Source organism: Sphaerodactylus townsendi, linkage group LG08 (genome assembly GCF_021028975.2).
Source record: "Sphaerodactylus townsendi isolate TG3544 linkage group LG08, MPM_Stown_v2.3, whole genome shotgun sequence".
Lineage (NCBI taxonomy): Eukaryota > Metazoa > Chordata > Lepidosauria > Squamata > Sphaerodactylidae > Sphaerodactylus > Sphaerodactylus townsendi.
In genome coordinates this window covers 85,342,653-85,368,020 of record NC_059432.1, presented here as the reverse complement: position 1 = coordinate 85,368,020, position 25,368 = coordinate 85,342,653, and the positions used below count along the sequence as shown (strand labels likewise).

The 25,368-nt window shown below is 49.1% G+C and overlaps 2 protein-coding genes across 8 annotated transcripts in view; one reads left to right on the top strand and one right to left on the bottom strand.

The window, feature by feature from the left end:
• Positions 1-8,043: 8,043 nt before the first annotated feature.
• LOC125437433 (zinc finger protein ZIC 1) lies at positions 8,044-13,591 on the bottom strand. The gene is made up of 3 exons (XM_048504981.1): positions 11,432-13,591; positions 10,094-10,257; positions 8,044-9,383 (listed from the first exon to the last, which is right to left on the bottom strand). Exons 1-3 carry the CDS (start codon positions 12,423-12,425, stop codon positions 9,186-9,188), a joined length of 1,356 nt encoding a protein of 451 aa, XP_048360938.1. The 5' UTR covers positions 12,426-13,591; the 3' UTR covers positions 8,044-9,185.
• ZIC4 (Zic family member 4) overlaps positions 13,498-25,368 on the top strand; it is a 40,197-nt gene continuing 28,326 nt past the window's right edge. The window contains exons 1-2 of one of the 7 annotated variants that reach the window (XM_048504975.1): positions 13,498-13,566; positions 19,363-19,448. In XM_048504975.1, coding sequence (XP_048360932.1) covers positions 19,403-19,448 — 46 coding nt within the window. In that variant the 5' untranslated portion in view covers positions 13,498-13,566; positions 19,363-19,402. Of the gene's footprint in view, positions 13,567-13,668; positions 14,088-14,479; positions 14,862-15,545; positions 16,015-16,477; positions 16,811-17,427; positions 17,721-19,362; positions 19,449-25,368 lie in introns of those variants that run through there. The other 6 variants (XM_048504974.1, XM_048504976.1, XM_048504973.1 and 3 more) reach the window with 6 other exon arrangements.

The window sequence follows — 25,368 nt, the reverse complement described above, 5'->3', positions numbered from 1 at the left end:
GAGACATGGTGCTGGGATTTTTCAATAAATATATATAAAAATTTCTTCCCTTGCACTTGAGGGTTGCTTGTTCGCCTTTTATTCTTTCATCCGGGAAAGTGTGCGTGTGTGTCTTTGACTGCAACGTGCTCCTCCAAGAGGAAACGGCGGTTAAACTGGGAAGATGGAGTGTAGACCTCGCTCCAGCTAGCGTGGTTAGGAAATTTTGCAAGTGTCAATACAATACCGCGATCTTGGAGATGCTAGGAGCTCAACAGTTGAGGGGGTGGGGGTGGAGGATGTCTCCTCCCACTTGTTTTTTGAATGAACCGAATCCATCTGCTTAGGTAGAGACTGACCAGTCACATGGTCTAGGTGTAAGCGTGGGCATCTCTGCGGTGCAATCCTCTTTCACTCTCACACACACACACAAACACACACACACACTTTGCTTGAGCCTAGCTAAGAATATACTCCTGCAGGTACGTGGCTGGCCTGTAACACACCTGCTTCCGGGTGTTTGATATGCGCCTGTTTGTTTTCTCAGTATTTCTAATCCCGGTCTCCTGTATAGTAAACCTGTAGTCATGCTTGAGGATCCAGAGCTGCAATTGGGCTTGTGCTCCTATTTACAGACTGTTTCTCTTGCACGTGGCTTCCTGAGTGTCTGGGGTTCAAACCGGAATGCCAGGTTTTCCATCTAAACAGATTATTTACCAGGAGAGAGGCGGGGAGGGGGAGAGTCAGTCTTCAGAGTGTCCTCAAAGGAGCTGCGGCCCATTCATCCCATAATAGCCCTTCCGCTAACGCTGGGAGTGAGAATCGATAGGTCGAGTTAGGTGACCATCGAGCCGTCTTGAGGAAGGCCGGCTGACGCAGCCGTTAGGAATTGGGAATTTGCACCTTGTGGAGCGGGGGGGGGGGGGGAAGGCAGGAGAATGTGGTCCCACTGTACTGCGCCTTTCCTGCATGACAGTCATCTGGTCCAATCTGCAACTCAGATAAACTTAAATACTTCTAAGCGCTAAGCGGGTGCCGGATGAAATCCAGGCGCTTTGACTGACCCGCCACCTTGGCTAAGCCTAGCAGAACCCACCCTCTGCGGTTAACCGAAAGCCCCATTTCCCCTCTGTCACCAAGTCACACAAAACAATCACTTGTAATTTTTCCTCGAAACAAATCTGTCTAATCACGCACACAAAGACAAATAATTCTCATTTGTATTTATTTATTTTACCCGAGGCTGCTGCGAGTGGATCTGTAGCCTCGTTTACCTGAAAAAGAGAGTTCCCCTGAAATTATTGTTTCCAGATTCGAACACCCGGACATTTTTTTCACGCTGTTCGCCTTTTGATTCAACAGGACCAGGATAAGATCTGCAAATAAATTAGGAGGTGGCGTAGCGGGAACTGCAACCAGATACTCCTGGCAGTTGCAGAGCCAAAGGACGCCAGATCCCTATCGCCTTCTCTTTTCATTGCTGCCTGGGCATTGGGCCACCTTATGCCACTGAGGGTATTGTGTGAAGCGGGCAATTCATGGGGACGGGGGGGGGGGATGTTAACAAAGAAGGGTCTGGCTAGAAGATCCCATAAATGGGTTTCATAGCAGCTCCCCTGGACTCTGTACTGGATATGTGTTGGGCATAGAATCGCACTGCCCCTCGATTCCAGGACGTCTGAATGGCAGCAGCTCGCCATAAGATTGCCCTGTTCCTTCTTTAAGCCAGACAGAGAGCGAGAGAGAAGAGAGAGAGCGCGAATGGGTCAGACAGGGAGTGCTGATGTACAGACTCACCGTGGTGAAGTGCGAAGGAGGCCGTGAAAAGGCATCAAACGCCACTGTTGGGGCCTCAGGAAAAGATTTATTTATTCGAGGCAGATAATTGCATCCGCTTAAGCGTGGAGTCAAATGAATTTGTTGATATCATTATTCATAACAAAACAGAATGGCGGATTATTTGGGGGCTGGGGGGAAGAAGAGACAACCCCCGGGGGTCTCCTTCCTAAACAAGGGTGGTGGGTATACCACTCCGGGTTCTATGAAACTGCTTGGAGGACCGCGTGGAAGCGGCGGCAGAGCGCGGTGGCTCTTCATTTTTATTCCTTTTTTTCCCCTCTCCCTCCAAGGCTGGTTGTTTATCCGTCAAGGTTTTTATGAACCTTCTGCGCCTCGTTGGGTTACGCTCTAACTTCAACCCTCCAAGTTTGAAAACAAACACGTGCATATCCCCCCCACCACCGAAACTATTTTGGGAGCCCGGCCAGAGGTTTCCCGATGATTTAGGCTCTGTGTGGTTTACCTACTCTAGACAGTTTAGGAAGTGCGGGGAGTTATAAATATTCAACAGCACGTGGAGCCTGCGCCCAAGGGGGGGAGGCGCATGCGCCGTGCGGGCGCATCCAACGCCAGGCGCTGTGTGCGCATTAAAAGAGCTTGTCTCATGTGTGGCGTGGAGCTTTTTGCGGAAAGTCCTGGCAGCAGCCCCGATGCAGCCAGAAAGCCCAGCCAGGCTTTTCGAAACGCCCCCTTGCCTTGTCCAGGAACGCGCCCTCCAAAAAATGAAGAAAGGCGGGAGGACAGGCCTCCAGTTTGCTAGACTCTCTTGCCTGAAAAGGGACAGGATCGGAAAGAAGACACATTCTCTTGCAGGTTTTTTTTTCCCCTTAAAAATGCGATTTATCCACACACGCAAGCCCTTTGGCTCTTTATATAGGTTTCAAACACGCGGGCCTAGGGTAAATTCGGTTATTGCTTTTTATAAAAGGTTTTGTTGCTCCCACCCCCATCCCCACCACCACCAATGAACCACCAAGGTAAACATACACAACTGCAGGTTCCCAAGTGTCTGTTTCTATGTCGAAAGAATTGTTCGTGCGCCCAAAAGGTTTGGCTCTCCTTCGTTTCTATGGAAGTGGCGAATGCGCTTCCTCAACAGTCCCACTGATATCAACATGACTTCCCTCTCTTCCCTTGCGCGTAGAACCCGTGCAAAAACAGCAACAACAACCGTGTTTGTTGAAGTGTCATGTATGTATGTATGTATGCATGCATGCATGTATGTGTGTGTGTGTGTGTATGTATTATCTGCATGATAATTTAAAAACTCTTTCTCATATATTGTGTATGCACATATATACGTGTATGTATATGTATTTAGATATGTATGTATGTATGTATGTATGTGTATACACAATAGGCCTTTTTAAAAATTGTCTTGGAGACTCCCGCCGGACTGTGTATCTCTTAAAAGGGCACTTAATTTGATTTGTTCTTCTTCCAACAGCCTGACTCCAAGAGGAGCGTCATCTGGAAACTTCATGCCATTTTATACTATCATTCTGAACTTGAAATAAATGTTACCAATTGATGACAGCTTCCAGCTGCACGGTAAAAATAGCCCTCTGCTTTCACATGATCTCGTTTCTTGTTCCTCGAGGATGGAGCAGACCCCGGTCGCTGAGCCTGGGCGCCGAGCAGAGAGGTCTGCAGCCCGATGGTCCCACCACGTTCCCAGCTTCCCTGGGGATTGTGTTGTGGGTCTGTGGGTGTCTGTGTGCGTGAAGGCCCCAGTTCTTTTTGTTTCTTCCCACAGGTCAAAGGAAATAAACTTTGTGATTTCCATTTGCTGACCTCTTCGTCGTCACATGTAGAAGCAAGCACGCCAGAAGGTGAAGCGTGCAAGTGGAAGAGAGGGCAGGGAGTATGTGTGGGACATTGTACATGGGTGTGCATAGATGCACGCGAGGGTCTGGACGAGAAGAAGGGGTATCTAAAGCCAAGCGCCAACTAGCAGAAGCAGCACAATAAAGCCAAATAAAAGTATTTTTTTTAAAAAACAAGTCCATAAACCATCGATGATTTGAAGCAGTATACGAAGATATAATGGGTGCAAAGTAGCATTATTTGTTATATCTTTATATTATACACAAGAAAACATAAATGTACAGGAGAACCATTAAAACCATGTTACATCGCATAGCCATGTAAAAGAATCCACCAAACAGCATATATTGGCTCGTCACAATTTTTTTTTCCCGGAGCGGGAAATAATATACCCCCTTTATACAGTTTGGCATTAACAAGAACATTCCCCAGAATTCCTGTGATCCCTCTTTGTCTGCAATTGGTCACCAAAAACACCTCTGCCAGCCCATTCGGGTTATCTCTATTTTCAGTCGTGCCCTAGTCTATCCTTGCTGTCTTGAAACCGAAGCCAGGTCTACGTGTGCCTGCAAAGGGGAAACAGGTACACGAATACATAGAACTGCCAAGTATATGCGGATATACCAAATGAGATAGTAGGATTTATCTCGGGCACGTTCCCGGCTCATTCAAATAACACGGTTTTTTGATAGAAACTACCAGTTTGGAGCATACTAACTTACAGGAAAGGGTGCTTAAAGTGTATTTCATATATGGTTCTGCCACTGAACCTCCCTTTCTTTCCCAACCCCACCCCTCAATTTTTCCAGTCGTAAACAGTTATTTGGACATTGGTCGATTCATTGAATTTAAGCAGAAATTCCCTGATCAATCAACCAGTGCCCATGGAATTTTATTTTCTGATCCTTCCAATGGGCTACCAGTAGAGACAGGGAAATGCATATTATTTCACTCTCTAAATGTGGTTAAAATGCATACAGTCAGAGCAGGTTGCTTCTAACGGGAGCACAACACCTTGAGACATTTCCGACAACCCCCTTCACATTTATTTCCATCAGGATTCTTTCTCAAAATGCTAATTTGTACTTGGCCGTGTCTACTCAGAAGTCACTCCTCTGGACTGCAATTGGACTTGGGTAACAATACATTTGCCTTAAAGGGCTGCCCTCGCGACAAATGCCGCCTTTCCCTTAAAAAGAAATAAGAAGTGAGGAGAATGATCGGTCTCCTCGGCGGAAATACTGTGCGATCATACTATAGCCCCTAGAGATCCTGCAGTCAGTCAGTCGAGCGATGCATCGAAAAAGGCCGAGAAGCGCGCCTGCAACTCCGGCGTGCTTGGGAAAAACCCATGCGGACGCGCTCCCGCGTCTTTTTGCACCGTTAGAGAGGGATTCGCAAAAGTCTTCCAAGGCTCCGGATTTTCCTAAAGAAACGTGCTGGATTTTGCAGGAGGATTGAGAGACTGGAAATAAAAGCAGAAGACGCCTCCAGGGTCGAGCTGCGAACTCCCACCTCCTCCGTGCAAACCCGGGGCTCTGCCCGCCCCGCCAGCCCGCTGGCAGCAGTATTGTCTGGGCTCGCTGCTAAACACAAGCTAACAATTCATATTTCTCCACCGGCCTTCCCATCTTTCCAAAGCTAATAGCCCATGAAGGAAAGTATGAAACATACATTTCCCCAAGCAGACTTTAAAAGACAGAGTGCGCTGAAGTTTAAAGGCCATTTCGTGCAGGCTCTCTGCTTAATAGCCTCCTTGTCGAGTCTGGTGTGTGTTGTTGTTGTTTTTAACTATCTTCGCCAGGTACTGATTTCTACAGTAAAAGAACTGTTAGGGTTAATTAAGCATTCTTGCAAGAAACTACAACCGCTCTCCTTAAAGAAAGTCACCGAATAACATTAAAAAAACAGAAACCCGTTCAAACATAAAGATGAACGTATTTTATTTCTAGCCTCACTTCCTGATGTATGTGGCCCAAACGGTTGTTTCAAGATGCCTATTATCTGTGTGGGTTTGTCAGAAACACAAGACAGCACAACTTTTCACATCAGCAAAACTCGGCATTAAGAGATATTGGAACATTGTGAGACCTTAGAGAACCTCAAGTGCTTGCTTAGACCTAAGGAAATAAAAGAGAGGCAGAGACCTTTTTAAAACGCCCATCTGAAGAGCCTACAATATTTACCCTTTTAGGTCAAGCTAGATCTGCGGGACTTCACTCCTGTTTGTTTGCTTTATGCTGCAGAAGGGAGAGGGAAGGAAGGAGAAAGGTCCCAACTCGCTGGTCCGCAGCCTACATCTTAAACCTTGCATTTCGGACCAGGTTGCTGACTCACATGATTATATCAAGCCAGGGCTCAGGCCTCAGCCTGGCCAGGTCTGGCCGTTTTCTCAATGGCTTCGGCGGTGGCCATTGCTTTCAGCCGCAGTTGCTGGCGGGGACGTTTCTCGGCTGCTTCTATGGAGGTTTCTCTCCGGCTGGCTTTCAGTAGCGGCAAGCCCTGCAAGGTGGCGCTCTCTGCACTGAACGGAAGGAGGACAGAGCTGCTTGGCAGAATAACAATTCCTATGAGAAAGAAAGAAAGAAAGAAAGAAAGAAAGAAAGAAAGAAAGAAAGAAAGAAAGAAAGAAAGAAAGAAAGAAAGAAAGAAAGAAAGAAAGAAAGAAAGAAAGAAAGAAAGAAAGAAAGAAAGAAAGAAATGGACAATTGAAGGAAGGAAGGAAGGAAGGAAGGAAGGAAGGAAGGAAGGAAGGAAGGAAGGAAGGAAGGAAGGAAGGAAGGAAGGAAGGAAGGAAGGAAGGAAGGAAGGAAGGAAGGAAGGAAATGGACAATTTCTGGCTGTTTCTTTGCAACTGGGGGAACACTATTAGAGCCAGCCTCTATTAGAACCCTTTCCCTATCTTCACAACCCCCACGCCACTACTCTGTTTCCTATCGCCAGGATAACATACAATTCGCCACGGTACAATCATTTGCTCTGGAGAGTTCTCGGACAATACTGCAAGGAATAGGTGGCTCCCGAAACCAACTTGCAGAGTTCCAGATCCTCTTGGCCCTTCATAATGGAATAGGATGTCTAAATCTTGGAATGGGACATCTAAACGTTTCTTTCACACACTCACCTTCCACCTCCACCCATCCCCCTCTTATATAGACCTGAGTGTTAGTGAAGGCTGTGGAAGGCCATCTTGGGCCAGGAGAAGGTGAGCAAGTAGGGGCCCTTCACCCTGGGACACCCGGCCTATCTGGACCAGAGAGAGCTTTCGCTCCCTGTTGTCTGTTGATATGTTGTCTGCTTAATGGGGCGGTCATGCAAGTCACAGCCAGGAACAAAGCCCGGCGCTTCCTACGAGCCTGCGCGAAGTTCACGGAAGCGCCGCCGCTTGCAAATCTATCAAACTAAACTGCAAGGGAGACAATCTGATTGAGAGAAAAAGGCGCTCTGCCACAGTCATTAAGCACAAGTAATTTAGATTTTTATATATAGATAGATATATATCGTCTTCTCATTTACAAATTTACTGTATCACCGCCAGCCAATGGAACGAATTTCTTAAGTAAATGGGGGGAAAAAATAAAAGAGATAATCAAATGACATCAACTCCCACCCGCCCTCCCTTGGATTGCCTCATTTTGTTGATGGTGGGGTGGAAAAACTATTAACGCTGGGGGAAAAAACACCATAGAAATTATAATAACCACCACCGCAACAGGATTGATTTAAGACAACCTCAGGTTAGGGGGGATAACAAAGGGGCGTTTTTAGAAAGATGGAATTGGGGCGGGCAGAAAGGAGGAGAAAGGAGTCTCCTGGCATAGACAAAATGCCCCACAGAGGTTGGAGCGACTGCCTCCCCATTTGCAAAACAAAACCACACACACACACACACACACACACACACACACACACTCCTGACATAAGTTATCTCAAGACATACCAACATTAATAACAAAACACATGTTTGTTTTAAGAAATTGTCCCCCCCTGGGAAAAAAAATCGCCATTATTGACCTAGCAGCTATTGCCTGTTCTTATTATTTTTATTATGTTGGATATCACGTTATTATTATGTTGGATATCACATAGTATTACGTTTGATGGTATTATTATGTCATCTGAATTATACTTCACTCCCAAACATTTTTTTTTTTGCTTCATAGGTTTTGACACAAATATGAATGACATCCTTACTCTAGTCTAAAGGCAGCCGTGAGACCTTCATAGATCACGTTTATAAGAACGTCGCTGCTTTGGAGATGACCTACGGGGAGGTGGGGGTGGAAGGAGGTCTGGGTGGGGTGGGGGAGCACCCTTAGCCCACTCCGGAGCTTTCTGTCCTAACCCCCCGAGCTTGGTTGCCCGGCTGAGTCAATAAGGATTCCTACCACGGCATTCTGGGATTTCAGAATCTTTAATAAGGTACGAAATGTTACCAAACAGTTCTGTAAACTAAATTGTACATACCAATTCTTCTATCCATAAATATTGAATATCTGTAACATGTATAACCGGACCTTTACATGCGGATAAATATGGAAAATTAGAAAGTATATACAGTATGTGGTTGTATTTGCCAAAAGCAACGGACAGGTTATAGTTTATAGCTTTTTTTAATATCACTTTACATAAACAAATGTAACAGTTTGACACGCAGATCCAGGCTTGCACTATACGAATTTCTTGACAGGACGTGTAACAACATTTTACTGCACTACTTAGACTGGACTTGGCGACGAAATGTTTGCACTTTTATACAAAAGAAAAAGCACATTAATACCAATAATAATAGCCTTGTTAGATCGACGTTTAGACTGTAATAATACAAAGTAATTCACATTTTGGTACACATTTACTAGAACATCCTTGCCATTCAGTACAAATAGTTGATTTACTACCTCCTCCCTCCTCTGATCCCCCCCACTTCAACCTCCACCCCTCCCTTCCCCTATTCCCCTCCCCCCACATATATGCAAAGACCACAATTCCACATATCCCCTTATTCAACTTGTGGTATGACTATTTACAAAATCAAACAGTACATCGTAAGCTAATATTTCTGTATTTACAGAAAGAAAGGGAGGGGGGGGCGAAAGAGGAAATGAACAACTGCAACCACAACCAGGCCACTGCCTGGAAAGACCTGGCCTCGGAGAATGCCAGTCAGTGACTTCCTTCCAAAGCCCTGCCCGCTGGCGAGACGGCCCGGGAGCCCTGCTCTTCTCACGCGCCCTACAACATCTTCCCAAGCCTTTTGACCCAAACGCGACGAAACCGCAGCAAAACAACAGAAATGTAAGGAAGGAGTGGTGAGGGTAGGGGGACCGAACCAAACAAAAAAAACCGAACCCCAATGCTGGATTTGACTCGGTCCTGGGTCTACTGGCGGCATGTTAAAAAAAAAAGGAAAGCAGGAAAGTAAAAGAAAAACATCCAAACCAAGCCCAAAAAAAAAAAAAGGGGGGGGGGAGAAACCGATTTCAAAGTGTTCATTCATTTTCCGGAGTCTTTTTAAATAGGTTGGATTCGCGTGTGTTTGTTTAAACGTACCATTCGTTAAAATTTGACGTGAGCGTGCTGTGGGTGGACGTGTGATGGACTGCTGAAGACGAAGGGGATAGGGAACTGGCGGTTTGGTTTTCTGTCGACGGAGAAACGATGGTTGGAGGGGTGGAAGATTCGTAGCCCGAACTGGCCGCGGGAGAAGGCTGCGGTCCCTGGGACGTCGATTCGTGGACCTGGAGAAACAGCAAAAGGCATCACAGCAAGAGAACGGGCCAAGCGTGTGTGTGTATGGGGGGGGGGGGAGGTTGCGTATGAACACAGATGTCTCCCTGGGTAGATCTGCAGCGGGCACCCAGGCGCGCACATGGTGGGGCCAATTTTACCGCCAACCCCTTCAGCTCGGTTTACAGGCAGAACTCGGCATGCTAGGGGGGAGGGGGAGGGGGTCACGGGAAGTGGGCCATCCGGCCTGGCCAACTGGGCCCCTTCCAGAGCAACGCTCAGCGCTGATCTCTCGGCCGAAACGGCCTCCCTCTTTCTGTCTAACTTGCAGAGCAAGACCACGAGAGAGCAAACAGAGTCACAAAAGGTCCGCGATCCGCTGCGATCCCCCATCCTCCCTTTCCTCGGCAGAGGTGCACCACCCGGGACGGCGAACCAGATCTACAGACTCCGGGTGCCTGCGAGCCAGGGAGACCGTCCTCCTCGGAGCCCCTTTCAGACTGGCCAAACAATGCGGGCCCGGACTCCCTGTTTCTTGTCTGCGTCCTGGAGCCCCTTCTGCCGAATAATCCAGCCCCCTCCCCCACCCCCACCCCTACCCCCCACCCCACTCCCACGTAAAGAGCAGTGGGTTAGCCAAGAGTCGGGGGGGGGGGGGGACAGGAGAGGCGAAGGCCAAGAGGGCCTCCCAGAGCGCGGCGCCCTTCGGAAGAGCTTTTACCTTCATGTGTTTGCGGAGGGAGCTCGGGTGCGTGTAGGACTTGTCGCACATTTTGCAGAGATAAGGCTTGTCTGAAGTGTGGACGTGCATGTGCTTTTTGCGGTCGCTGCTGTTGGCGAAGCGCCGGTCGCAGCCCTCGAATTCACACTTAAAGGGCTTTTCACCTATTACAGAAACAAAGTCGTCCCAGTTAGAATTCGGGCGGGTGTTTTACTGCTCCTGAATTGCACAACGCAGGCAGACGGGCCTACTTCAACTTCCACTATATACTTCCTGCCTGCACTAAAAAACAGAGCCTAGACTTTTCTTTCTTTCTTTCTTTCTTTCTTTCTTTCTTTCTTTCTTTCTTTCTTTCTTTCTTCCTTCCTTCCTTCCTTCCTTCCTTCCTTCCTTCCTTCCTTCCTTCCTTTGCTTTCTTTCCCTGACTTCATTGGAAGCTGCATTTTTATCAGCGAAGGGACGTCTGGCGAATAGTATTTTCTTTTTAAAGCACAAAGCCTCTGGGGTTCAGTTGCCGCGTTTATAGCTAAATCAAATGTTATTTTATAGCCTCTCCCTCCCCCGCCCCCTTATTTAATATGCAGCTTCCATATATCCTTCCACGACTGTACAGTTGTTAAACTTCCAGTGCATTATACAGCTCTGAATAAGCCCCTCAAATCATAATAGCCGCCGCTCCGTATTCTTAGATAAACAAACGGCAGTTTAAAAAAAAAAAGGAGGGGGGGGGTGCGAAAGACGCGGATGTTGGTGAATTACAAGAGATTTCAACGATCCCGGCCCCTCCTTTGCCGCGTGATAATAGATAAATCCGTACAGCTCAGATTACTTACAATTGCACCACATAATTAAATATTTACAGAGGGAGGGAAAAAAATGATAGCTACAAAATCTGGGTCTCGCTCGCCATATATTGAGCAGGATTTCTCACCGCCAGACAGCCAGTGCCCTCCACCACCAATTAATTAAAACTAATAAATTTAACAATTCAAACCGCTGCCATCTTTCTCCTTCATGCCCCCGACTCCCTTCTTTCTAGGCCGGTGGATTCCTGACAAACGTTTATAATATTTTTTTTCCCCACGCGTTGAAAAAGAGAGAGAGAGAGAGAAAAAAAAGGAAAAATAATTCGGACCCTTAAAAATACATATTTTGAAATGTAAACTCCCCTTCGACTGAACTGGGTTTTTCATTTATTACTGGGAAGACCCCTCCTCCGGGCGAGCCCGCTCCCTCCCACCCCCACCCCCACCCTCGAAACTACATTTGGGGCTGCTGCCTTCTTGTAGTAAGAGGGGCTCGCTGGGGCTGGCTGTGTTTTGGGCCCGGGTCGGGTACCTGTGTGCGTCCTTTTGTGGATCTTGAGGTTCTCGGAGCGAGCGAAGACTTTCCCGCAGCCGGGGAAGGGGCAGGGAAAGGGCTTCTCGCCGGTGTGGACTCGGATGTGGTTGACCAGTTTGTACTTGGCCTTGAAAGGCTTCCCTTCGCGGGGACACTCTTCCCAGAAGCAGATGTGGTTGGACTGCTCGGGCCCGCCGACGTGCTCCACCGTGACGTGAGTCACCAGCTCGTGCATGGTGCTGAAAGTTTTGTTGCAGGACTTTTTGGGGTTGGCCAGCTGCTCGGGCTCGATCCACTTGCAGATGAGCTCCTGCTTGATGGGCTGGCGCATGTAGCGGAAGAAGGCCCCGGCGCCGTGGTGGGCTGCCATGTTCATGTTCATGTGGCCGTAGCCGTGCAGCTGGGGCGAGGCGTAGTGGTCGGAGCGCGGGCTGGTCACCTGGCCGTACTGCTCGGGCCGGCCGTACATGTCTCCCGAGAAGCCCAGGCGCATCTGCCCGTTGACCACGTTGGGCGAGGCGTGGCCGGCCGCTTGCTCGTGCAGGCCCGGGAAGAGGAGGTGTCCGGCCGCCTCGCCGTGCCCGTGGGGGGCCCCGAAGCCGCCGGCCGCCGAGGCGAAGAGGCTGTGCTGGGCGCTGGCCGCCGCCGCCTCGCCGAAGCCCCGGTTGCGGAAGAGAAAGTCCCGCGTGGAGTTGAAGGCGGCCGCGCTGGAGTAGGAGCCGACGTGGCCCGGGTGGTGGTGGTGGTGGTGGTGGCCCAGGGCGGCGGCGGCCGCGTAGCCGGGCGCCTGCGAGGTGAAGGCGGTCTGGCCGGCCGAGGCCAGCTCGTGGCTGCTGGGGTTCAGCTTGAAGGCGCCCATGCCGGCGTCGGCGAACGGGTTGATGCCCAGACCCACCTCGCGCTCCGACACCTCGCCCGCCGAGTGGTGGCGAGACGAGCCGAAGGTGGTCACGCCGATGGCCGGGTACTGCGGGCCGGCGTCCAGTAGCATCTTCGGCGGCGCTCGCCCGGCGAAGGAGTCCAGCAGGCTCGGAGGGAGGAGAACAAGCGGGCGGCCGGAGCAGAGGCCCCCGAGCGACAGCGGCCGCCGAACCGCGGGCGAAAGCCGAGCAGCCGGCCGGGAAGAGCCTCCGCCGCCGCGCCGCCACTCGGAGCCTCTCTGGAGCAAAAAGTCCGCGGCCGGCCCGGCTACGGCGACCACATCACAGCCGCCAAACAAAAAAAGAGAAAGAAAGAAAAAGAAAGGGGGAAAAAACCCCGCACCTCCAAAAACCCGAGAGGGGTGGGCGAGGGTCGGGGGAGCCTCTAGTCGAGGGGGGGGGGGGGCGCAAAGCTAGTTAGAAGCCGAGCGAAGCGGCATGGGCGCGCACAAAAAAAGCGAGCCGGAGCCAGAGAACCCCGGCGGCGGCCCCCCTCACTGGCTGGCCTCTCGGACGGCACTTTCCGGGGGGCTTCGGCGGGAGGAGGGAGGGGATTCAAAAGACCCCGCTCACCAGTAACAATGGGGAGGCGAGAGGGAGACGCGGGCGCATCGCGCGAGCGAGGGGGGGAAAGGCACGGCCCCAGACGAAACTTCCTTCAGGTCGGGAGTCAGATGTATATATGCAGGTCTGCATCTACATACATATATCTAAATCAAAAAGAAGCTCGCGGAACGCGGCGGCCGAGCAGGCGGGTTTCTCCTCTCCTCCAGCTCTTGCGCTGCTCTTTCCTCCTTCCGTCTCTTTTCTTCCCCTCCTTTGGCTTTTTTCCCCCTCTTCACTTTCTCTCTTTCTCTCTCGCTGCCCTGCTTCGGAATTTAAAAAAAAAAAGCAGCCCGGCGCAAATCATGCACAATATTGTCTTTTGCGGTTTATCTTCCTGGGGAGAAACTTTCACCTCCTCAGCCGGGCGGTGAACGCGAGACTGATAGCGGCAATCATTCCTGCAGATAAATGAATTGAAAAGACGACACCGTCCCCCCCCCCTTGATGAATGGGAGAAGGGGGCGGAGCGACGTGGGGGCCGACGTGGCCGCTCATTGGTGCCCGCCGGCTCCCACGGGCGCCCGCAGCTCCCTCCTTCCCCGCCGACGAACGGTGCGCAAAACGGCTCCGCTCTCCCGATTGGCCGACGCCGCTCATCAATCCCAGGTATTGTGAAGCGCAGTGACATCGCGTTTGACAAACAGGCTGGTCCGGGAGTTGCAACTTTTATATATACATATCTCCATCGCTATACATTAACATCATAAAAGACATAGGAGTTTTGGGGGTTGGGAGGGTTTTTTTCCCTTACCCCCCCCCCTTTTTTTTTCCTTTTTCCCTTTCGAAAATATTCCTAAAGCTACCCTTTGCATGGAGCCACAGAAAGATGTCGTGGTGGCGTCCGTGCCTCTGTGTTGACTTCTTTCTTAGGACGGTGGCGAGGAGTTCCTGGCGACCCAACGCTGAACAACTTCTCGTGGGGTTGGACCGAGGCAGTCTTGCGGGGACCGGTCCGCTTTGCGCTTTGCGGGGCGCTTCCCAGCTTGTCTCTTGCCTCGCTTTAAAACGACAGGAGTGATTTCTGTGGGAAAGAGGCTGTAACGGTCCATCTCTCCCTCCCTCCTTCTCTTTCTCCCTCTCTCTTTCTGACCAAAAAAAAAAAAAATCTCGCACCTATCAAAAGGCAGGTGGGTGAGAGCGCTTAACTTTCTCCTTTTGTATGTGTGTGTCATGTTAGTGTTGTCTCTCCCTCCGCGCTCAACTTTGTTGCTTATTTTCTTTTCCTCCCCCCACCTCTTAGGAGATCTCTTTAATTCAATTTTTTAAACCCTGTAAATTTCCCCTAAAGTTGCTTTTGTTTCATCTCTGCTGCATGGGACTCTCAGATCCCGGGGTTCGAGAATGTGTTTGAAATCCTGGCTAGATAGGAGCAATATAAATTTTCGGGCGCTCAACCCTTTTCTAGTTCACAAATCAGTCACCCTTGTCACATTTATTGAAATTCCTCAACTTGCCACTCCAGGACGTTGGAAAAAGCAGGCGGCGCCTTTGTTGCCTGAGCAGGCTTGTGATCGCCAGAGAAAATTTACTTACCTTCAGATGAGTGAGCAGAAAAAGAAATAACACTCCCTTTGATTTAGTTAGGAAAATGCAGACATTTGGATTCAGTGCAAACATACAACACTTGCTTGTTTTCTAGATGCAACCCCTCGATTAACCTGCCTTTCGTCAGCTCGGGACTATTGAAAAACTGCGGATAGTTCGTCTTTGTCCCCGCTACAAAGAGCCATTGACTATATATTAAAATGATTGTCGAGAGGTAGAAGTACGGCGCGAAAGGAGACAATTTTGGTGACTCGAATCGATTAAGCAAAGCAGCCTTCGGACGGGATTCCCAATGGTGCCCCCATTGCTGAGGGAGCCGGGGAGAAATGAGGCTGCGTTTTAGTAATAATAGACAGGTATTAAAAATACCATCTATTCGCTTGTTTGTCTGGTTTCGCGGGGAGATGTGGGGAGGGGACTGAAGGAGAAAATCTAACCAGGTTAAAATCCTTCGGAGTTCGAACCTTTGTCCTGACTTTATGTCATTCCTGACTGTCCCACTTCCTCCCCCCGCCCCCCCCCCCAATTGCTCCTGTTTCCGCTCTTAAGGCTCTGGGAAACAATTCTCTTGGCAGAGACGCTGCAAGGAATAATATTTCATAACCCCAAGTTGCATATTTCAAGGAACTGCGGAGAGCTGCGACCTGGTGCCCTGGATTTGCCTGCAGGTTCAATAGAGAGAGGCGAGGATTTGGGGGGCGACAGAAGCCTTATCGATGGACACAGCACGGCTTCCTACGATGAAGCCGGAGTGTGTGTGTGTGTGTGTGTGTGTGTGTGTGTGTGTGTGTGTGTGTGTGTGTGTGTGTGAGAGAGAGAGAGAGAGAGAGAGAGAGAGAGAGAGACTTGCTGAAATTTTAAGCTGCAAAGCCCTGATGCAACAGGTCTGAAGGAATCACCTCTTGATAATAAATGCATCTGAGCTTGCATGTGCTGGATATGGCCGCTCACGCTTGACAGAGGGAGGGAGGGAAGCGGCTGTGTCTCAGGGAAATGTGCACTGATACAGGGAAGCTGCACCATTTCCCTCCCCTCCCCTGGACCTCTCAGTCGTGCAAATGTGTGGCGTGAGGATTTCAGGAGCCCGGTCACATAGAGATCTCTGTGTGTGTGCGCGCGTGTGTGTGTGCAAGTGTGGTGGGCTGCAGGAGTTATCAAGTGGGATTTGCGGCACGCTCTCTGCAGGAAACGAGCGCGGCTCCAGTTCAAAGCCACACGCACCAACGTGACATATAAGCCATTAAAATATCATCCTGCCGGTTCCTTTCTCCTTCATCATCCGTTGCCCAACTGCTCCCACAAAGCAGGGGAAAGAGGGAATGAAGGCTGGTCGCCTCGACGGAGTCGCTCAAGAGGGGTTTGGGTCGCGTTTGATCCAACCGCTGCTCACCCTGGACCCCCAACCTCTCCTCTCCTCCCTCCCCCCTTTCCTCATATTTTTTTCCCGGCCGCTTCTTCCGTCACGCTAGGCAGAAATGAGGGGACCTCTGATGCAACAGGTGGCGCGGGGTAAGTGACTGAGGCTGGGGACAGGGGTAGGATGGCGGGGTGGGGGGTGGGGAGCGGGAGAGCGGCTGGAGAGCCAAAGTCAGGTCCAGCGGGGAGCAACCTTCCACCTCCAGGGGGCTTGGCCTGTGCAGGGAGAAACCCTAGAATCCTCTTCCCCACTTTGCGGAAGTGCCTTGGCACCTTCTTCGACACGTGGGGGAGAGCTGGGCACCCATTCCTCCAGGGCAGACTATGGGAAGGCCGAACAGCTCAGGAGCCCGCAGCCCAAAGAGCGCGGGATTCCCTTTCCCCGGCTCGAAGGTCTCCCGGGTCAGAGCAGTTGGATCCTGGTGTTTTCGCGCTGTTGTTGGGACAGAAGACCCTCTGGCGATCTCCAAGGAAGGCCGGCCCACCTACGGGAAGGCAGGCAGAGAAGCCAGAGCCGAGGAGAAGAGGCTCTTAGAAAAGCGGGAAGCTGGGGGGGGGGGGGCTTCGAGCTTGGGGTGTCAGATCCTTTAAAAGTAGTGATTTGGAATTTTTTCCCTAATGCCAGTCAGCAAAATCTCTCTCTCTCCCTCTCTCCCCGGCGCCCCCTCCACCCCACGTGGAACTAAGATGAACGGGAAGCAGCGACCGGTCCGACTAAACTCGGGCTGTTCCAAAATTCTGCGCCAGCTTCCTGCTTTCCCTCTCGCTCTTGCTATCTCTCTCTCTGCCTGGAGTGGAAACTAAGGAGTTAATCCCGTCTGCGGGTAAAGGTCTAGTGGCCAAGACTTTGTAGCTTTTCACAATGGAGCCCTCCACCCCCACCTCGATGGTGAGCTTTCTCTTCAGTCAGGCTGCAGCTTCCCCCCCCCCCTCTTCTTGTTCCTTTGACGCAGGCAAGTGTATGAACCTGCTCTATTTCACATCCCAAAATGACGCCAGAGTCCCCTCCAAATGCCTTTTCTTTCTTTCTTTCTTTCTTTCTTTCTTTCTTTCTTTCTTTCTTTCTTTCTTTCTTTCTTTCTTTCTTTCTTTCTTTCTTTCTTTCTTTCTTTCTTTCGACAGAGTTCTCATGGCGTGCAAGTCTTAAAAGGAACCTGCACAGATTCCCCTAAAGCCAGCTTCTCACACACACACCCAGGCACGCACGCACCCGCGCGCACGCACACACACACACACACACACACACACACACACACACACCCTTTCAGCCCAGTCTCCCTTGGGCTCTGGTCAGCCATCCCAGTGGCGAGAGAGGTGAGCCCGCTTCATTTCCGTGGCTACTGTTGATGATGCAGTTAATCAGTTTGGATAAGTGTTGAAGGCTAGAGCCCTTGAAGTGGCCGGCTTTGGAAACACCCTGGAGGTTGACCTCTGACCTGCGACCGAGAACATGTGCCAGGCCCACAGTATCCGGCACAATGACTCGAGTGTGTAACGGGGGGGGGGGGGAGAGGTTGGAGGGAGAGAGAAACATTGGTTTGCCCTTCCGCTTCAAACGACCGGCCCTACCTGATTTCCTGATTTCCATCCAAGAAAACAGCTGCTCAAAATCTTCCAGCAATGACTTTTCAAGACCTTGAAATATAGCCCTGGCCAAATTGTAGGGCAGGAAGGGACTTCCGTAGATCCTGCCTGTTCATTATTTGAGAAAGGGATGTCTTTGTAGGCATTGTTTGTGCTTTCAAAAGGAAGATGTACAACTTTACAGGGACTTTCCAACCGGCCAGACCTATTTGGAGGTGAGAATAAGCTCATCTTCCCCCATTTCGCCTGACAACTCCGAAGTTCATCGACAAGTTCATTAGAACTGATGTTTCCTTACCAGCAATGGGCTGCCTACTGCCAAAGCTATATTTATGGTGGAAATAGACCTATGGACTATCTGACCTGTAGAAAAAGTCAAGCGTTTTCTGGATGCAAACAAACACACACACACCAAACAGAGAGAGGGAGGAAGGGAGGGAGGGTTGGCTTATTCTATCTCATCTAGCTCGATGACATTTTTTTTTTGCAGAATTATTAATTTTGTTAAAAAAAACATAGGCACCTCAAGAGGCAGAAGCGACTTAGCACCAGGCTTTAATTTGAAAACTACTTGAAGGTTTTAGGGGACAGTGTATTTTAAACTCAAATTAGGATAAATGTTAATCAGTGAGAAGAGAATGCCTCTTTAACATTTGTATTTAGGAGCTGAAGTACCTTCAAATTCCCTCCCTTTTTTGAGCCAAAATGATTGTTGGAAAAATGCACTTTCTTTCCTTTCGGTTTGTGCAGGAACCTTCTTCCAAGCGCTAGTTGCGTGCTTAAATTTCCCCTGATGGCTGGACAAGTTTACATGTTATTGGGGTTCATCTGACTTGCTTGTTTTTGTTTGTTTGTTTTTTGCTTTTTGTTTCATCCTCCAAATCAATGGTCTTTTTGAAAAGAAATAAAGCCTGCTCTAGAACCACGATGCTGAGGAGTGTCTGAATTCAACACTTTGGAACTGAGGACCTTTCCACAAAGTCGTTTAGTTCCTCAATAATTTCCTGTTCTGAAATAAGCAACACTAGCTATTAGAAATGCATCATGTTTAGCATGTCAGTGGCACAAGATAATTTTAACATCCTGTGTGATTTTTATTTTTTGGCGTGGTTCCTGTGGAATTTCCATAAACCGTACTTCTCGCCTGCACCTTTTTTCCAGCATATCTACCTCTTTTAAAAATCAGAAATTCAGTGCATTGGTATTCCATTCAAGGACAATTGGATATTGTGCAATAATGCAGTTGCGTCTTGCATATGACACTGTAATCACTTTTGGATTATTTTTAAAGGCTCTTCTCAAGTTGGAGTGAAAAGTGTTCTGAGAACTACTCTGTCTGGCACAGATAGGCCTATTGGTGTCTCCTTTGAAAACAGAGGCAGGAACCATTTCACCCACAGTGATATCGTTTGATTTCAACCTGAAAGAGCATCTCGGTTTGGAACCGTCTGGCCAATGCAGCCAAGTGTAATATTGGCTCTGAAAAGTCTACAAAAATTCGGTCAAGCCAGTAGAAACTCCTCAGTTCTCTGCCAGTAGGTGTATGTCTGATCAAAGCAGAAGGGGGGGGGATCTTCTCTTCTACCCTTAACTCAGCTCTAGAACAGCCTTGTGCAATGTGCGCCAACTCTGAACAATATTTCTATTTATTTATTTTCTTGCATGCCTGTTCAGTTTCTCCTGTCCCCATTCTCTCTAACTTGCCATCTTTTGGAGACACAAAGGCCCCGTCCCAAAGCTATGTGAGCCTTTTCTTCTAAATGGAGGGAAAAGATTTCACGCCATTCTCCATTTCTTTATCACTTGCATATAAACGAGACCATTTTTCTTAACCTGCCATCCCTCTTTTCTGAACAGGAACCGGGTCAGGAAATAAGGCACAAGTTTGCTCCTTGTAATGAGGAAAAGAAAACGACTTTGCAGAAATCCCTCGGAACAATCCAGTAAGTTAAAATATTTAAATATTACATACATACATACATACATACATACATACATACATACATACATACATACATACATACATCTGTGTGTATATATGTACACAGAGACATATAGATATCTAAGAATATATACGTGTGTGTACACACATAAACACATATGATATTCAGGGACATATCATGTTTGTTGCCTTAAATGTCTAACTCGCTTGGCCAAAAACAGATCAGCTGCACAAGGTCCCACTAACAATTGCTTAATCTCGCTCCCGTCTATTCATTTGGAGGTTCTAGAATTAATATTTGACAACGCTCTCATTGAGACAACTGCCCCCTGACCCTCTCTGATCGCTCTGTCACATTATTCTATGACATATTCATCTTGCATTCATTTACGGACGATTTGATTGGAATGAGGTTTGACACGTATTGGATCCTATTAAAGAAGGACCCTTTGATCTCGGGGACGGGGGTTTACAGGATACCTATAATCTGTGCCCGATATGCCAGCCCGTTCCAACGTGGTCGCTACCCAGCTTCCACCGGGCGTGAACTTCAATGGGCACTGATTGACATTTTATCTGACAGGGATACCTTAATCTGGAGACAGCGGATTAAGAAATCTATTTGAAATAGGCATTTGATTGGGTTGATCTTTGGGCTGTTCAGGTCTGAAAATTAGTTGAAAGCAGAGGATTCTTCCTACAAAACTAGCAAGTACCTTTGGCTGTAACTCGGCAGTCTCCCCTCTCTTCCTTTCCTCTGTTTAGGTACATGATCACCATTATTATTATTATTTTGTTGGAGGGGGCAAGGTGAAAGATTGGGGGATGCGAGTTTCTAGCCTCTTGCATTCAATGAAAACTTTTCTGAATCAACATTTCAGAGTCAACATGCTGACTTTTCTTTGAAATTTATGTGGTCTTGCTACCATTCGGAGTCCGCTTCGTGAGAACCCTTCCCATTTGGTTCTTGCTCATTTATCAGAACGCCGAATCCAAAAGGTTCCTATTTCCTTTTGCTGCCTTCGAAGTGCCTAAAGGTACAGTAGGTGACCAGAAACATGGATTTCCTTCATTGTGTTTTTACAACCCTTCAACAATTCAACTAATCCTCCAGATAATTTGGACGGCTTTCCGCTGAAAAGAGTTTAAGGAAACTTCGGATGGGACGGTCCCCTCTTCCCATTTCCAATCTGACAACACGGACCTGGAAATGTTGTTTCGAAAGACGACAGGGGAGGGGGAGGTTGGCATGAAAATTCTCTCTCCATCTAGACCTTCATAATCAGTGGCGACCTTATTGGAGAAGGTCAGCTCTTCCCTACACTGATTCAATGACCCGTCAGCGAGACAGACAGAGAACCGCCGAAAAAGTTTCTGCGGCTCTGAATCGCCCGGCGAATTTGGCTGCGTTAGCTGGAAGTGAAAGGTCAGGTTCTGCTAAAGATACAGCCGGATCAACGTTGTTGAAAGAAAAGAGAGGGGGGAAATATCTGCAGCTAGGAAGACCAGATCTGCCTGAGAAAGCTTTCTTTAAATAGATCCCCTCTTTTGTGTATTGGAGTGGACCAAGAGGGCAAGAGCAGTTGAGAACCCTCCGAGCATCTCGGGTACCAGGCCCGTGCGTCAGGCTTCACAACGACAGTCTTAAAACGTGTTCGGGTTGAATAATCGCCTCTACGATTATCAATATTAACTCTGGGGGGGAAAGGACAGTATGAAACATGTTGAAAGGAGAATCCCAGCTTTTATTATAACTAGAAGTCCTACAGATTAGCAGAGGAGGAGAGTCAAAGCAGCAAAGAAAAGGTCTTTAGGAAATTCAACATTTGAGGGGTTGGAAATAAAGGGTACTTGCAGGGAAAACCCAGACCCCGAACCAACACTCAACCCTGCAACTCAACCCCCCAGTCCCCGAACCAACACTCAACCTTGCAACTCAACCCCGGAGGGAAGAGAGCTGAAAGCCAAGGAGGCCTGTGACCCTGCGGCCCCTTCGTCTGACACGGAAAGTGATCCTAACCACACTTTTCTGGGTCTAGATGACTTTTGACTAGATGTCGGTAGGTGTCTGGCTGCCTCTGGAGTCAAACAGACGGAGCTCAGGAAGGAGGGCCCATGGGCATCAGCTTTGTGGCCGTTCTGGGCAAGCCATGCTTCTGTTGGGTTACTGGGCCTTTTCCTTCCCAACCCTCTCGCTCGCTCGCCTTCCTCACACACACAGGGCCTTTTCCTTTCCAACCCTCTCGCTCGCCTTCCTCACTAGAACATACACACACACACACACACACACACACACACACACAGAGAGAGAGAGAGAGAGAGAGAGAGAGAGAGAGAGAGAGAGAGAGAGAGAGAGTCTCTGGCACGGGAAGCCTGTGGATTTCCTTCACTGGTTCAGCTAGAATGGCTCAGCTAGAATGATGAAGGCCGCAGGATCGAGATTTCAGCGGGCTGACTTCTGTCCTGTGAAAGGGGCGAGTGGCCCTTCGGGTGTTCTCAGGGAAAGAAGGGGAGCTTAATCCAGGGGGCTGGCCCAGACTTTGGGGAACCCAGCGGGCTTGGCAAGGCCCGAGGGATCTTCGCGTTGCACCGGGCAGGACCAGCCCCAGAGTTCGGCCACCGTGTCTCCCTAGCTTCTAAGGCTGTGACCCTCGGGAGCAAGGGAAGAGGAACCGAGTCCACTGGAGCCAGGAGGCAAAGGGAGCCCTTCCTACAGAGCAGCCTGGGGGGAACTGGTATTCTGCCGCGGGCCCTGTTGGCTCAACGGCGCGTTATTCTTGGAAAGGCCCCTCTCGCTTGTCAACAAGCGCCTCCGCTCTAATATTGATATGAGAAGCGGAATCCCTCCGTGAGGGCCGTGACAGTTTTCAAATATATGGCCGTCGCCTTCCAGGTTTGTTTACGCGGGGAGGAAATCCTGCCCTCTTGGTAGTGTATTTAGGTGAAGAGAAATGGGAACCTGGTAGTTGTTTCTCGGCAAAACAAATACGCTCAGGTTCTATTCCAATAAAGGCTTGCTCTAATACGCTCAGGGTGGGGAGACCTTGGGCAGGGGAGGGGGAAATCAATAGAAAGTGCACGCCAGACAGGTAAGAGCAGAGCCCCAAACATCCTCCCCCGGAACGGCAAAAAACTTTCTCCAGGTCCTCCTTCATGCTGTTTTCTCCGCCTTCTGGTCATGCGTACAACTCTGCCCCCCCCCGCACCCCCAACCTCCCTCTCTCCCTCTCTCGCTCTCTCTCCTCTCCTTTACACACGCTCGCGGGCGCGCGCGCATGCACGCACGCACGCACGCACACACACACACACACGAGCAGATATGTCTCCCAAGGTACACAACAAATGCTAGGAGTGAGAGCACTAACTTCACCTAATATAATGAGAGAGACACCATGGGCCATTTCTTTTCCATTGGATTCATTCGAGAGAAGGGGGGTGGGGAGAGGGGGGGAAACCCCTGCGAGGAACCTCAGGGTTTTAAGTAAGAGCGGATAAAGCCATTAGCGTTTGACAAGAAGCCATGCCAATATATTTTAGGCTGGCCTAAGCCAAGCGACTGGCAACGTATATATTCTATAGGAACAGAAAAATTGATAAGCTGCTCCAGATGTTTCCCCACTTTGACTGAGGACTGTCAGGATTGAAGGCTGTCAAGTGTGTAGAGATGAAGTGGTTGTGAGGCGGGAGGAGCAGGACAGCTTTATTTGGAGCGCACCCTCTCCCGGTACCTTTGTAAGTAACACCATCCCAGAATCCTGTTTTGTTTCTGTCTGTGATCTCCTTCGGTGGTGGTCAGGAATGAGGAAGAGGGAAGCAAGATTTTCTTTTCCTTTATTTTTTTCTCTCTCTCCTTTTTGGCTTAGGGCAAAAATTCTGGCAAGGGAAGGTTGTCTGGAACTGCTGGGGGGTGTTAAGTTGTCGACGTAAACATGTTATGTAAGAAGGGTTAGCTAATTACGGCGTGTGCAACTCCTCGGTTCCTCGGGGCATAGAAGTGCGTGCATTAACGGAGTAGTAGTAATCCAATTTAGGCGTTCCTGTTATGTTACCAACTTGGCCAGAAAGTGGCCAAAGGTGTATTCGTCCACGCCTGTAATTCCTACTCGGCTGTAAAGAAACGGCCCGTCGAGAATTATTGTGTATGTTAAACCCAGCCCTTTGAAGACCGCTGTTTTAAAAATACAGCCGGGTTACATTTTGTTGAAAATGCCAGGATTTCTATTTTGCTTCTTAACCCGAAAACTTCCAATTGAGATTTTATTAATGCGTCCACCACAAAATGTATTTAGACGCTCAGATGACTCCGAAAATGTTAGGAGGTTCGCAGGGTTCTGTCCGCAGGATGGTTCTTCTTAAGATGCGAATTAAACGCAAGGGCTGTTTCCAGAATGAAGTCAAATGTTGTTTTCCAAGACAAAGACGAACGGTAGTTTTTTATTTGGGATACTACGGACAGGAGTCGACTGCCTGTTAACAGTTCACCTTGGCCTTGATCAGAATAAGCAATATTTGTGCTTCTGTTTTACATTTCGGGTTGCAGTTTCCCCGGGGGATTTCCCTCCCCTACACAGCTCTCTTTAGTTCAAAAGCCAGTTCTTGAATATGCGAAAGAAAACTTCCGTCGCTGGTGAAACTCTAGCTCTGTCGACCACCCAATGAAGCTGAAGTAAATTCAAGCAACTTCCATTCTGTCCTGTGGACGGTTTCTCGGAAGTAAGTCTGGCTCCGACTGAGACTTAAATAACGCCGAAGTTTCCAGCTTTGGCCAGTATTATAACAACGTATTTGAGAGAGCCATCCTAAAGTCAGAGTTTACTATTGTGCTGTAAATCTTCATTGCCTTGGGACAATGACGGCCAATTTTAAAGTGTTAGTGGATTGTGTGAAGCAAATTTGATGGGACATATTCCCAAACATGGGACATATTCGCCCCCCCCCACACACACACAACTCCTTCCCCTGAGCTGTACAGTTCGCTTTTATATGCACTCGCTTGATTGCATTTTCCGAACCATTCAAAAACCGTCCTAGGACATTTATTTTGGAAGTAACTTCTATGATGTCCAGATTTCCATAGCATCATTGTGAAATGTGGCGGGGGGGGGGGGGAAATACCGCTTCATCCTCTGCTGTCACAACTGTAACCTTTGGACGAAAAGACTGAAACTTTTTTTTTCCTGTGCGAAAAGGAAAAACCTAACCTTGACTTTCAGACTGGACATCCCAGACTTCCAGGCAGTTTGTTTTACCCAGAGGCGCGGAATCAAAGTCGTTTGTGTATATATCGCTTGGAGATGGTTGTGCCATTTCCTCCCAAGGAAAGTTGGCAGTTTGTCCCTTAGTGGGGAGGGAGGGAGAGAGAGAGAGGAGAGAGAGAGAGAGAGAGAGACCTCGCTGTTGACTCAGTATGATTTTCAGATGTTTTTCAGTACTTCTTCAGGAAGAAAAGTAAACCAACTTCTCAACTTCTGGGAAGTCCGGGGCATGAAGATACGGATGGGATTACCTCTGCAGCTCGGGACAAGCGTTAGGCCAAGAGGGAAAACGGGGAGGGGGGTGGCGGAGAGAAATTCTGCCATCGTGGGAAATGAGGTTGTGGCGGAGCTTTTGTTGTTGTTTGTTAAAGGCCCGGTTCTCTGGGGCAGCCAACAAGTGTCAGAAATCTAAAGACCTGCTTCGCCCGGCTCTGCTTCCCAGGGCGACTTCTGTATGCAAAGCCTGTTCCTTCCTCTTTGTACCCATTGCTGTTGGGAACCCAGGAGATTTGTGTGCGCCATAAATAATCGGCAGTCAAACGGATGGCGGGACTGGACTCGGGGCGAGGCAGCCGCGGAGGTGGACTCGGAAGCAGGAGGGGCGGATTCTGCTTCGGATCCTGCTTCGAAGCGTCCCTGGGCCGCCGGCTCCCCAAACTCTCTTCA

Excerpts from the sequence above, each read along its gene's own strand:
- LOC125437433 (XM_048504981.1), bottom strand. The coding sequence starts at position 12,425 with ATGCTACTGGACGCCGGCCCGCAGTACCCGGCCATCGGCGTGACCACC. Across the intron at positions 10,258-11,431 it reads CCACAAAAGGACGCACACAG|GTGAAAAGCCCTTTAAGTGT; the intron begins GTACCCGACCCG and ends TTTCTGTAATAG. Across the intron at positions 9,384-10,093 it reads CCCTCCGCAAACACATGAAG|GTCCACGAATCGACGTCCCA; the intron begins GTAAAAGCTCTT and ends CTGTTTCTCCAG.